Here is a 15391-nt window from a genome sequence, read left to right on the forward strand (position 1 = left end):
TGCTGGATAACTTCACTTACATTAGGTTGGGAAAATTTGATGAATATAGACTTTTATATATAGGCCTGGTGGGCTACCAAAATCTCAAATTTTTCTTTGATATTTAGTTAGTAATCTTTTATTTCTCTAGATGACAAAATCACCACATTTGAAACTGTAAATTATTTGAGCTTAGGGATTGTTTGTTTCCCCTCCTTTTAGCTACCTAGGAGGCCAGTACCGTGCCCAGACCTTGACAAATATTTTATAATGACTGTCAAATAATGTACTTCATCAGTGTAGAGATACTTCCCTCTGGTGGTAGCTGAGCTGCCATTAAATCAGAAGTGAGTTTTTGAAAAGTGCAATGCAAAGGAATTTCATGAAAACGTCTGTTAGATAAATCACATGTTGCTATTTTGGGAGACATAGAAGAGGAGGATAGAAAAAGGAATTCAGGAGCAGGAGAGAGAGTAACAATGAAACACTTAGGATTACTTTACCTTAAATAATCACCTACAAATAGGCGTATTCCACTCATAGGAAACAGTAGTAGACTCATTGTTAACTTTATAAATTACTTTAAAGATCCAATTGATAAAATCGGAAAACAGAAATAACTGAGTTCTCACCTAACAATACCTACATCAACTGTATATCTATAAATCCTTTAAAATACCTATTTACATTTTTGCTATAGATTTTAAACTCACACCATGTGTGTGTATATGATCAAATTCTAGTACTCAGAATACCAGAGTTAGTCACTGAACTATTTTCTCTTACTTTCACAATATTTAATGCCAACCTCTGCCACTTACTAACTTGTATGATTGTGGGGTGTGTGTGTGTGTGTGTGTGTGTGTGTAGCTACTCTTTAGGGGTAAGCAAATTGTTTGGTCTATTTGGGGAATACTTTCAGTCATTCTGCTTTGTGGAAAGTGCTTTCACTCAGAACATTTAGCATTTGATTCTTTTAATAAAGAACTATATACCCTTTGTAGCAGCATGCAGTTTCTTTTGCCCTTTGCGCACAGATAAGCCACAAAGTTAGGAAAGGAAAGACTTTTGTTTACTCAGCAACCCTAAAGGTTACCAATATCATTAAGGAAAATATGAGCTAAGTAATATTTTGCTCTATTACACTCAAGCTTTCTGTACAAAAGTAGGATTTATCTGCCTTAGAGAAAGACTGTTATTTTACTAGGACTAGTACTTTGAAATGAAAATGGTCTTTTTTTTTTTAACCTAAGGGAAGAATTCTCATTTCATTACTAAACAATTAAACAGCTTCAGCTTGCTTATGAGGTGAATCACAAATGATTATTATGACTTTTTTTATTTCTACTATATCTCTCTCATCTCAACATTTCCACTAAATAAGAAAATAAATTTTAAAGGCTACAACTTTATGTGGATATAGGATATGGAATTCCTATCCTTGCAAAGTATAAATTATTAAATGTAATGCATAATTCACAACTAAGAGAACACACCTTTCAAAGAAAAATGTTTTATGCCTGAGGATGAACTAATCCAGTTACTTTCAACTCAGTGAAGCAAAATTCCAGATTTGTATTTTCTTTGCCCAAAATACCTTACCTCTTTTACTCCATAACTCATATAAAATGAAAGCAAGTGTTCAGCCAAATTAACCTGTGAAATTACATGGAAATAAAACAGATTTAATCAGAATTTAAGTTTTCTAGTCTGCCACCAAAGATAAAATGAAGATGGTGGATTGGAGAGAGAGAAAATAATTAATATTGTTCACTCTCACTTCATTTTAACCACAATCAATCCTGTCCATTTAACTATCTTGGAAAGTGAGGTTGATTAGGAAGACATAATGTAAAAAAGAAAACGGAGTAGGAAGAAAAGAAGAAGGAAGAAGCGGAGGAGGAAAAAAGGAAAGGCAGCGCTCTATCTTTTGGAAGTATTGCAGAAATAAATATCTTTCCCTTCTCCCCAAAAATATCCAACCAGCTATTTTTTTCATCTATTTGTATATAAAGTTCTGCTAACTATGCAACATAATAAAATACCTGGACATGCCTTTAGGGTAAATGTGCTGTAGCCTCTTTCCTGCTGACAAATAGTTCAGAATAGAATTGATAAAAGTGTTGCGAGTGTGAGGGGATGGGAATTATATAAAAACACATTAGGGAAACAGATTCCCTAGGCTTCTTTTCTATCTCTGACACTAATAAGCTGTATAACCCTAGGCAAAGTTACCTACATTACTCTAAGCCTCAGTGTCCTCATTGCTAAAATGAAAATATTGGCCAATATTCAGCTTCAAAAATAGAGTAATTACCTTCTGTTCATATAAATATGGGATAGGGGCTGACAGTTGTATGCTTGTTAGAATTTTCAAAATTCCCATTAACAGAATGCATGACTAAAAGTGCCTTAAAAATAAATGTTTATTGGCCAGTCACGGTGGCTCACACCTGTAATCCCAGCACTTTGGGAGGCCGAGGCAGGCGGATCACGAGGTCTGGAGATCGAGACCATCCTGGCCAACATGGTGAAACCCCGTCTCTATTAAAAATACAAAAAATTAGCTGGGCATGGTGTCCGGCACCTGTAGTCCCAGCCACTCAGGAGGCTAAGGCAGGAGAATTGCTTGAACCTGGGAGGTGAAAGTTGCAGTGAGTGGAGATCATGCCACTGCACTCCAGACTGGCCAGACAGACTCCGTCTCAAAAAAAAAGTGTTTATTATCTGACATCATAAGAAATCTAGAGGTTTTAAAGGAGGTGAATTCAGTAGTACAATGACAATGACATAGTCAGTGCTTTGGGTACTTTCCTTCTTCTACTACGCTATCTTTGGCTTCTCAACCATGGCCTGACTCAGGGTCTCAAGGTAGATGTGGCAGTTTCGGCAAATTAGGTAGACCTAATAATGTTCAACAACGAAGGGTAGTAATCTACTATGAGCTGTCCTTTTATTAGATAGAAAAACGTTTTCCAGAAGTTTCCATTAGTCTTCCCTTCAGATTCTGTTGACCAGGGCCAGGTCATACACCCGTGAATAAAACCATGTTTGGTATAAAGAATGGTTAAAGAAGATGTCACCTTTCCTAAGGAAATAGAGGCTTATTCTCCAGTAAAATTAGGGGTTAGCCAGCCAGCACAAGTGTGGAAAAGTAGATGAAAGGTAGTGTCTGTGACAAAATGTATCATTACCAAGGACGACAGTGATTTCATGTATGGGTAAGTTTGGGAAACCCTGAACTAAACAGTTACTAGGGAACCTTCTCATTTACAAGATTTGGCTACTATAATTTAAGCAAATGATTAGAAAGTTAAACCTTCTAACATTTGAAATAATTTATTTAATACTTGTGAATTATAAAAATATTATATCAAAAATTTATATCTTGTTCATTTTAAAAATGAAAGACCAGCTTCCTGGAAATGAATCACTGTGAAACTGAATAGTGCCATGGACACGAAGAAAGAATATACTCCCCCTAGTGGAGATGCTGATCTACTGTGATCTTTCAGGAATATTCTGGTTCTATATCCAGTCATGGAAGAAAAAATAGCATTTACTGTAGGTCTATCAGTATAGATAGATGGACAGATAAATAAAGAACTCTACTGGACTTGAGAAAATCCTTCAACAAGCTCATAAACTTACATATTTCACAAGAATATATAACCCCATAATTCGAAACCAGCAAACATATCATGCAAAATTTAGTTTGCCCTAGTCTAAGTCTTAAGCAGCCAAGTATACCCTGAGTGCCTGGAGTTTATTGAGGGGTATAGAATAAATATCAGAGCTATAGATTGTCTCCCAAGTGAGCATACCCTAAAATGATAGCATATGGCAAATAGAAATGTAAGCAGGAGTGCAAAAATCTCCCAAGTATCCCTATTCCTATTCACCAAAAATTTGTTCATTTTTTTCTTTCTTTACACTGAAAAAAAGTTACCTTTTAAAATGCATGGTATGGAGCAGGGGATAAAATAAAGGGGAAGATGATTAGGGCTATATCGCTGAACTCTAATGCTATGTTTGGAGATCACGCAGGCAAGACAATCCCGACTCATGGACCTGAGACTAAATTTCTTGTGAATCCCTAATAGACCCAGATATCCTTTTTTTCTTTCTATGCCTTGACATCAGGGCATATTTTGGTATTTTGTATTAAGCAAAATAGAGAAGAAGACGCAGATATAGATTAGTTGCCATAAGCAACTAACCAGGGAAACTACCTTAGCTTTCCCCCAACTTAGAAATTATCCATGAAAAACTACAAATCCATATCCTTCTTTTCTCCAAACAGTAAAATCAGAGTAATTGCCAACAGACCATGTGATTTTAACACAAGAGTGTTGGGAACATCCTGGCCTGGGGATGAGTGCTCGAACATAACTCAGAAAACTCAGATTTCAATTTTGCATCTACTTTGGAGTTTCTCTTCTCAAAAAAACATTTAGTCTTTCAATTCATTTTTTCTTTCCCTCATGAAATAAAGATAATATTTGAAGTGCCTATCTTACACAGGTATAATGAGAATTAGCAAGATGATAACCATAGAGAATTTCAAAGACATTTAACATGAATTGAACACAAATCAGTTGAAGATGGCTGACTTTTTCCTCTTATATCATCTTTTGCTTTGCAGAAATGGCAGCATTATTGTCATATTTGACCTTTTCTTTGCCCAGTGGGTATCAGATGAAAATGTAAAAGAAGAACTGATTCAAGGCATTGAAGCAAATAAATCCAGCCAACTGGTCACTTTCCATATTGATTTGAACAGCGTTGATATCCTAGGTATCTGTGAACATTATTTGATTTCTTTGAATCATTAAGCTATGAAATTAAAATTCTAGCAATATACCAGGGAGGAAGTGGAACCATGCTTGACCTTAGGAACATGTCTTATTGCCTGAGGTGACACATTTACATGAGAAAAGTAAAATCTGAAGAAACCATATTTGAAGAAACTTATCAATGAGAAAAAGTTCACAAAATACCAAATATCAAGGAGATTCTGAAAGTGGTGGCATGCATAGAAGTTTGTGGGTCTTATGCATTCTTTGCACTGGTCAAGCACACCCTGACTTCAGGAACTCTCTCTAGACGTTTTTAGATTGTAAAATCCAGTGGCAAGGTCCAATTTCTAATTGAGAAGCTAAAAAAAGAAGAAAAAAGTAGAGTCAATGAGTTTGATCCCTTCCAGTTACCTATTTATAAAAATTAAATATTAATTTTTAAAATGATAAATAATTTTAACATAAGAATAAACCAAAAAAGAAAAAATATGGAACATCAAAAATAACAAAAAATATGTTTGTAAATGCTTAGATTGTTCCAAATTTTCCATTCTAATTATCCTTCGTTCAGTTCAATTCAACAAACACAGTGTCCTTATTGAATATTGTTGAGAACAGTAGTAATTTGCCAAGGTCATCCAGATTCAATTCCTTACCCGTAAACCTTGGGACCAAATACATTTTGGAATTCAGAAATTTTTGGATGTTAGAAAGTTAGCCAATACATAAATATCTACACCAAGGGGAATAAAGAGAAACTCTAAATAGCCTAACTATTCAATTAATTCAACTAGTTTTGCTACAAAATGAGATTAATCGGTATGTTTGCCCCTAAATCAAATACATAAAAACATCCAGGAGTTTTGTTTGTTTATTTTGTAATAGTAGATATGAGATTGTGGATCTCTAGTTGCTTCTCTTCAGAGCATTGTTTCACCAGGCGTAGTTTCCTCTTTGATTGAGTCTCCTGCAACATCTTGCAGCTCCTGTTCAGCAAGAAGATAAATTCTTAGTCCTTCCTCTACTGATGGTTTGGACCCATGTCACAGCTGTTTGAGCAGAGACTGTCTATTTTGAATCTTTGATTCAGATGAGCTGAAAACTACTACTGGCTATTATTAGCTAGAACAGGTGGTTTATCTATCAACATTTTTACTCTCTACATTAATCCTCTTATGTGATGTCATTACTATCCCCCAATCAGGGAGAAGACCAAAACACAGATACTTTTGGTAAATGGCCTTTTTCACACAGTCATTTAGACTTAGGCATTCTGACCTCTGTGGTCTGATCCTAATGTCTGTCCTCTTAACCTTTACACTAGTTTGTTTGTAATGTTTTTATCTTTGAGCAATTGTAGTTGATTTTTTTCATAGTCATTTTTCTTTTTTGGCATGGAAAAATGAATATTTTCATTTTTTATTTTTTAACTTTTCAGGGTACATGTACAGGTTTGTTATATAGGTAAACTTGTGTTCATGGGAGTTTGTTGTATAGATTATTTTGTCACCCAGTTATTAAGCCTGGCACCCGTTAGTTATTTCTCCTCATTCTCTGCCTCCTCCCACCACCCATCCTCCAGTAGGCCCCAAAGTTGTCATCTTACTATCTCTATTTGAATGTGCATTGGTTTCTGATGGTCTGTTCCAGCAAGCAAATTGACAGATATGCTGGAACTTTTTTTCATGATTTCCTATATTTGGATCATCTAGGGGAATAGAGTTTGTGATTTTTAAAATTAAATGTTTATTCAATGAAACCATATCCTTTGAGTTAATTTAGAATTAGTATCACAAGTCTAATAAACTGTTTTACAACATCAGCCCAATAATATTCTCAACAAGTAGAAGTTACATTTAATTTGTTGAATTGTGTTAAAACACATTTATAAACATGGTACCAAGTTAATTATAGGTATTTCAATTTAATATCTATTTGTATCGTGAATTTTCAAATTTATAAAGTTTTAAATTTAGTTAAGAATTACATAGATATCTTGAAGTTTTGTATAATACACTGTCAAACATAAAAAAAATTAAACCACATTATTTATGAAAAGTCACATAAATTTTATTTTATCTTCAGCGTCAACACTCTACAATGTATCATTTACAAAACTTCAATAGGTTTTATAGAACCAACACAATTCAAAAATGATGAAATGCTGAAATAAACCACCTACTTAGTAGAAACAAATATACTTCTTAGCCCATTTATCATCAAGATAGTTTTGAATAAAAACAAATTCACCACATGATTTTTCATGAGATATGCTTTGATTTCCTTTATATCTTGCATAGGTGAGTCTATCCTTTTAAAACTATTAAACATGTTAAAGTTTGAAGAAAATTGCCAGCTTTTGTCTTCTATGTGCAAAGCACTTTTTACTTATATACCACTTAGTTCCAAGGAAATATTAATTATGTGAAAGATTGTTTTGCAATTGTTACCTTCATATGTTTTAGTGTAAAACAAGTGGTTCTAGGTATGCCAAGATGTGGCGTATCATGTTATATTAGTTGGCTAAAATGTAAATTATTCTATAGAACTATGATTAATAAATGGATATCTTTCTTAAATAGAGAGAAAATAAAGCAAACTTTTTGCATAAGTAAATTGCATAGAGAGAATATGCAGACTCTGGAAATTTATCAAATGTATTACAACCAAATAATGAATAGGAAGATTTAGCATGGCAGAGGATAAAATAGGAACTCCAAAGGATCAGATGCCCTTTGAATGACTATTCAAGGTGTACTCAATGTTTTGTAATGTATTTATATCCTAAACCCATGCTTTAAATCAACTTTACTTTATTCCAGCATCTTTGGAGAATTTTTCTACAGTAAGCCCTGCAACAACTTCAGGTCAGTGTTTATGACGCTTTTAAAAATACAACTTAATGATCATCAAACTCTATCACCTAAGAAAATACACATTTTTTTTCTTGCAGCTATTTCTGAGGCATTCAGTCTTCATATCAAGTTGTAAGAAGCTTATATTGGTTAGGAATAACATAGTTCATAATATTACAATATTCCTAATGCCTCATCACTTATGCCAAGGATATACATTTCCAATTTCAATGTTCCTTTCATATTTTAAACTTTATATACATATATATATGAGAGATACATGAGTGTGTGTGTGTGTGTGTTACATAGGAGAGATATATGAGTGTGTGTGTGTTATATAGGAGAGATATATGAGTATGTGTGTGTGTTATACATGAGAGATATATGAGTGCGTGTGTGTTATATATGAGAGATATATGAGAGTGTGTGTGTGTGTGTGTGTGTGTGTGTGTGTGTGACATCTCCATAAACGGCTCCAATCATGGTGCCTTGGTGATGAAGCTATGGCACTTGGGAGGTCACTAAGGGTGAGATAAAGAAAGATCACTTTCAGAATATATTTCACTTTGGAAAGGAGAATTCAGGCTTTATGTTAACTACTCTATTCCAGCATTTTCTTCACCCCATCTTTCGAGCTACAATTATAAAACTTCATAGTTATAAAACTATGAAGATATTGCTTTTGGTATAATAATCATGACAATTTTGATAGTATTTGAAGTCTTATTTGTTAAGGCATCCTCTTTAGTCCGGTACTATATTTTACAAACATTACCTACTTCAATTATCAGAATGATTTTGTAGAGAGGTCGTAATATTTTTCTATTTGAAAGAATAAATTAAATAATAAGTAACATGCCCAGGGTCACACGGCTACTAAGTGTCAAACTCAGAAATCAAAAGCAATTCCTTCTGATTCCAAAGCCCATGGTCTAAGCATATCCTATGCTTCTCTTTCATGTAACATCAAATTAACCTGGAACATTTATGTCTATTGTCATTATGAGATTAATGAATCCTCGTATTTAGTTATTGATCATTGAATAACCTTGTATTCTTTAGTTAGAAAATAAAAGAGGAGTTAAAAATCTAAAAACCTCTGTGCTACAACTCTAAAAATCATCAAAAACATAAAAGATTTATTTTTAAATCCAAATACAAATGACATACTTCTAAATGGACACTAACAATTCATAATAACTTTTAAAATTATTAGGTTAATTATTATACAGAATGAATATACAATAAATTCCTGGTAATTACTTTAAAATAGATAATAATTATTTTAATATAATTTATTTTTCAGACAAGCTAACAACCACCAGTCATCTGGCAGCTCCAGGTCAGTTTTAATAATATTATTATAATTTTTTGAAAGAAAGTTTTCTCTTACATTTTATTTTGAAAGAAAATTTTCTCTTACATTTTATTTCTCTTACATTTTATTTAGACTTCTCAGACCCTGAGAAGTCTCTGATGCCTTAGCAATAAATATTGAGCCTATTTTATAGACAAGAAATCAAGAGCATAAACGTTTGCAGTTTTAGCCCTGGATTTCACCAAAGTAAACAATATATTTAGGGCTAATGCCTGAGTTCTCAGATTTCACTTTTATCCTCTGTCTATTATTAACAGAACTGTGATTACCTATTGATAAGAATGTCACCAGTAGTATCAAAAGGTTTTCAACTAAGGAAGCAGATTTTATCAGATATTAGGGATTTTTTTCCTTTGATTATTATCTGTGCATACAAGTTAGACATGCTTGCTTTCTCCTGTTAACACAGTACTTGTGGCCAAAGCAGAACCAAAGTAGCTTTGGATTCATTCACTCATTCAAGAATTTTTTTTAAATATCTACTTTGTGCCAACTCTCAGTAGGTATCTTTGGTGTGCCAATTTCTCTGTATTTCTAGGAATTGTCTGCTGTGCTTCTGTCTGTCAATCTACTAAAATACCTTCTCTGGTCATGACTTAATCTTCATATAAAATGTCCTGGGTGTGTCACTAATCCCTTTAAGTAAATTCAATAAAGGCGATATTGTAGATTTTCAGTCAGCTCCCAACAACATCACTACCATGTTATATTATTAAAATTTACATCAAATATTATATACATAGAGGGAAAACATTTGTAAAATTATAAAAGCCATTCTTAGCAAGGATAAAGAATTCTTGCATAAAAATTGTTGGTGTAATATTTGAAAAGCAAAGCAATACACGAATCAATCAAAATGCTTTAGGAAACAAGCCATCACAATTCTAAAACCCATAAAGATCTATTATGACAGAATAAGGCTTTCTGCAGTTGTATTTAGGTTATATCCAAACAGCAGCACAACATATTGACAAAAAAACAAAACAAAACAAAAAAGCCTGCCGTTGAGCCCACATTCCTGTCTCTAATGTGGAAAATTATTTACAGCCTCTCAAATCCCCTTCCAACACACTTTTGAACAAATGTTTTTGGGATTGATAATGGCTAATTCTTTTGGTTTAAAAATAAACTGAATAAGTAAGCTAAATATATTTTGAAAAATGTGTTCCTAAAACCTTGAAAGCCAGTAACAAGTATCCAAATTAATGCCATTTTTCTATTTGTTTATTGGTTCATCAAATGATTAATCTAATTCAAAGTCATTAAGGCCCTCTTAGTTGTATGAAATGTCCTAATAGTAATATGTAGAATGAATTAGGTAGAAACAATGTTTTAAATAAAGTCAGAAAGCACTGAACTTAAAAGAAGGTTTTCTCCTTTACTATTCTGAAGACACGCCTGTTAAAAATATAAAGAATTGGCTGAAACATCTGCCCAGTTTCCTCTGGACAAAGAAGGAAATGATGAATGAGGGGTCAGACAGCATGGGAAAGTATGCCACCCATATTTTTCTCTCCTGATGCGTGGAGCAGAAATCTTCTTTTCTACATGTAAACTACAGAAATGGGGGCAGTGTACACTTAGCCCTATCTTTCACATTTTGTATAATTGATAGTCAAAATAAAGATCAAAAAGTAACATACATTCTCAATCACTAAAAAGACATGGGTGAATTCATGCATTACCTAATTTCAACAATCAATCTATATGTAATTTGGCAAGCTATCTAGCCTATTTGAACTTTATTATCTGACAAGGAGATTAAAATATATTTCTTAGAGGATGATCATGAGAATTGAAAGAGAGATAATACAGATACCACTGTACCGTGGTCAATATGGTGACTCCCACAGAGAAGGAGCAGGAGGAACAATGCCAATATTAGATCCCTACTCCTTCTCCCTTCTGAGTTTGATGAAACAGAATCGAACAAAACAACTATTTGGATACTTTGTTTAAAAGATTCATAAAAAACCCTAAATTTAAAACAAGATTATTATACTGGGTAATGCTCATTTTGATCTGAACTTTTATTTCTCCAAAAAAACTTTGTTTCTAAACATTTTCCGTTAGCAGAGACTGTATTGGATTATCCTAATCAATTCTCAAAGTATTATTATAAGGTAAGTAGGTGGTGAAATATCATATTCTTTTTCTTTTTAGTGAATCCATGTGCTACATAAGTGCCCAGTCATCCTTGCGGTTTATTCCTCTCATATGGCAAGATACTATGTATTTATAGAAGGAAACGAGGCAATTAAACATGAAAACCACATTTTCCAAGCAGTAATTTACTATGAATATGCCTTTCAGGGGTGTTAAGTTTATTCTTATTTTTATATGCCTGGAAGACAGAGTTTGAGAAAAATCAACAGATGCATGCATCATATACCTGATATTAGTGCTGTTATAAATTCTACCAAAGAGAATTTTTTGTGATAACGGTACAAAATCTGTGAGGATTATGCTCTGTCATTCAGCTGTTTTTGTTGCCAATTACCTTTAAGTTTTACTAACCCACTTAGAACATTAGAGGAGAAGGACTGGAACTGAGGTGACATTACACAGATTAATTTCTGGAGCGCTACAGAATGCCTAGAGGGAATGTTTTGGCAATTGCTCCCATGTTTGAGGGATTTCTACACTATGGCTTGTTCTAGTCCTTTGTTACTTACTGTTACTTACAGCAATAGCTGCAGAAAACAAAAGTTTCACTATCATGGGCTTTCTCAATCTCATAAAAAATGTAATCTTGCTACCATTCCACTATGTGAAAGAGTTTGAGGATTGGAGCAAAAGAATAACTGGTTGATTTAGTGAAAAATATGAAATTGGGCCAAAACAACCTAAGGTAGAATTATGTTCCTCGATTTAATTACTTCAAGACTGAGATGCAGAGATTTTATCTGATACCAAATGTATCGTGACTTTAAGAATTGTTCTTTTTCTGCATTTGAGCAAAGAACATTTACATATTGCTAACCACTCTCCTCTAATTTAAGACATTCCTACTTACATGGTATCAAGACTACCAAAGAATCTTTCTACCAATAATTTCATTTGGATTGAAAAGCCATAGTCTTGCTTACAATAAAATTAAAAAAAAAAAAAAACTAGATTTGTTCTACACAGTAAATGAGAATTTCTGTAAGGTGATATCTATTTTCCAATATAGCATAGCGAAATAAAACTGGTCTCTAAAGGTAAACATTCATGGATGAAGATTCTGCTTCTCCTATTGAGTGAGCTATCAGGATCTTGAGCTTAATTTGTCTTAACCAATTTTGGCCACCAAGTACTATTATCCCTTTTCAAATTGTATGGACAATAAAAATCGATGATTTCCAAACCATGGTTTCAATGTATCATGTTGTATGTAACATCTCTTCCAAATTATTTGGAAGGCAAAAAATAATGGATTTTAGCCTTTTTACTCTCCACAATGCCTAGCACAGAGGCTGCTCTCAGTAGGCACAGGAGGTTCCTAATGTCAAATCACTGGAAATTGTTTGGACATTGGATCACTCTGAAATAATCATCTTTGAGTGTATACTGAATTCTTCATGTTACAATACAAATGAATAATTAAAGTCTTCTATTTGCAGAATTCCAAGTAATACTAACTTACTGGTGTGTTTTCATAATATGTCAAAAGTTAGTGTCCTAAAGGTAAAATACCACATAGATTACAGAAAACAGGTGCACTTTTTCCCACTGAGTTAATAATGTCTAATATTAAAGAAATTTGATTAGTTTTTAATAAATGAAACCAATTATTATTCTCTTTGTTTACTTTTCTTTAACTAGAATTGATAAACTCCTTTCCTAAAAATTATCCGTTGAGAAGCACAATTTGGTACAGACTTCTTAGAAAAAAAGAAATATTAGAACAAAAAGTAATGAAATGCAAACCAAGTAATACTCAAGTCAAGAACTCTAGTTTGAGAGTGCAAAACCATTTAAACTGGCATCTGGCTGGGTATAACAGCTAATGTTTTAATTGATGATTTTTCTTAGAAATTGTAATCATAGATATTCATGTAGGAAATGAAAGAGTGAGAGAAGACTCAGTAAAAATACAATTTGACAAAAATTTTAAAACTCACTACCATTGTATAGGAATTACATGCATATTTTTCATACTAGGTTTAATATGGGAAACTTCTGTTTCCTCATGGACCAAGTCAGTTGAAGAACGTTTATGAAACAGTCTGGAGAAAGACAGAGTGCAACTTAAAAGAGTACCTAATATTCCAACTTAAATTCAAAATACTTTAAACTAGACTCAGTTTCTAACCCTACAATTTGTTCATCTCGTAATCGCTATTGTGACTAATGTAAATGGCCTCTTCAGTAATTCAACTGCCAATTCCTTAGCATCCCATTCTTCACCTCCACTAATCTTGTTCAGAAGCAAATGTAGTCACTGAAGCTCATCAATTTTACCTGTAAAGTAGCAATTGAATCCATGTCCCATCTCCCCTGCCATTGTGAGAGTTGTAGCCCTCATCTTTCATGTGGACCATTGAAACAGCTTCTCGAGTGGTCTTATTCAAGTGATGTTTCACATGGTCCAACAATTGCCTTTATGAAATATGGACTGGTCATATTGCAGACATATGTAAAATTTTCCAATGCCATCACCTACTGAAAAATATTTCTAACACTTAACAAAGATAAAAAGTTTCCCTAGAATCTGGTATCAAACTGCCTTCCTACTATGCCTTCCATAAACATCCCACCATCTAGGTTAGTGAGACTCATCTGTTTCTCATATGTTGTACTCTTGACACACTAAATACATTCTATATCTCTCTCTCCTCCTTAGGTGTATTTCTAGGTATACATCTCCCTAGGTACATTTCTAGGTATACATCAAAGACTAATTTAAATATGACCATTTCTGTAAAAATGTCTTTAATTCTTGCCTTAGAAGGAAACTAATTGCTTAAATTTTGATGCTCCCATAGCACTTTTTAAATCTCTCTCTTTAAAATATAATTTGTAAATAAACAAGTTCCCCCACTGAACTTGAAGCTTCATAAGAAGAGAGAGGCTCTGCCTTACTCATTCTTTTATCTCCGTCTCTTAAAATTCCATGACAAAAATGTATACAAAATAAATACTTGTTGGGTCAGTAAATGATTATTCATGAGATCAATTGAGTCCAAGTGGTATGACTGGCTGGTGTGGTTATGGCGTCCAGTCAAGAGTTCAACAGATACTGAACAGAGATGTGATTCATCAGGAAGTGAAGCTCCCATGAGAAGCATTAGGACAGCCAAAGTGATATATGTTCCTAGCTGTATCCCAAATTCATCTTTGAAATGCTGAATACTTGGAATTATATTAGCTACTTGTAAAATAAGACACAGTTTTAAGTATAGTGCTTTATTTGGTTTATTTATTTATAAAGCATGTATAAGATTCTATGAAATATGCATTTTCTGGATTAATAACTCAATGGTTAAGGACTTTTGATGAATAGCTCTTAAATATCAACAAATATATGCATTTGAGTTTATTAAATAATACTTTTATTATTATTTATTATTCTCCTACATGGGAGTACTCTGTCAATTAAGAATGGCTTTGATCTTTACTCTGTCCTATAATTTTAGATGTTGGGTGTTCCATGAATTTCCCACTGGTTTATATTCATTTTAATTACAGCCAGTTACAAATGTCTAATTTAGTTGTATGTAGACTCAGCAAAAATCTATAAATGTTTTTAATTAAGAAGTAACTTAGTAGATTCATTGACATGGGCATTTTTACTTTTCCAATTAATTTTATAGAGCAGAAGGAGAAATTTCAGATTTTCATATTTTGAAAACCCAGCAGATGGCAGTACAGTTCTGGCTTTAAGATTAAGAACAATAACCAAAAAGAAAAAAAAGTGCTGATGAGTTAAAGATTTCCAAAACCTTTCACCATCATTGTTATTATATTCAGAGGCAGAAGTATTCAAATTTCCACATTGGCCTAAAAATTTTTTTTAAAAGTCTTTATCTTGTAGGCGTATAAGAATATGGCTTATTTTCAGAATTGCTCTTAAACTTCCCAAGTTAATTTCTAGAAGTAAAATGTGTTTCTTGGTGCATCTCTAGACTTAAGTTTATGGAAGTGGGGCAAGTGAAGGACAAGGCAGGCTGAGAAGTTCAAGTTGTTCGGATCCCCTCCAGAAGATGGCATGAAACCCTGCAGGGGTGTGTTTACAGTGTACCCTCTAAGAATCTCTGACCCAAGGAACAAAAAGATACTCAACAGAAATAGACATTAGGTTTCTTCATTGTTCAATGTCACAATGCACAGGGAATTTTAAGTGCTTATCTTACTTTAAAATGACTTTTGTTGGTAAATGTACTCTACAGAATGGA

At 33.3% G+C, this 15391-nt stretch overlaps 1 protein-coding gene across 1 annotated transcript in view; it reads left to right on the forward strand.

Annotated features, from left to right (window-relative positions):
- Positions 1 to 15391, forward strand: part of TMPRSS15 (transmembrane serine protease 15) — a 142201-nt gene that overhangs the window by 13439 nt on the left and 113371 nt on the right. Inside the window, exons 4-5 of the mRNA XM_032174265.2 lie at positions 4625 to 4776; positions 8940 to 8975. Of these exons, the coding sequence (XP_032030156.1) occupies positions 4625 to 4776; positions 8940 to 8975 (188 nt within the window). The remainder of the gene's footprint in view (positions 1 to 4624; positions 4777 to 8939; positions 8976 to 15391) is intronic.

Source organism: Hylobates moloch, unplaced genomic scaffold, assembly GCF_009828535.3.
Source record: "Hylobates moloch isolate HMO894 unplaced genomic scaffold, HMol_V3 SCAFFOLD_14, whole genome shotgun sequence".
NCBI classification, from domain to species: domain Eukaryota; kingdom Metazoa; phylum Chordata; class Mammalia; order Primates; family Hylobatidae; genus Hylobates; species Hylobates moloch.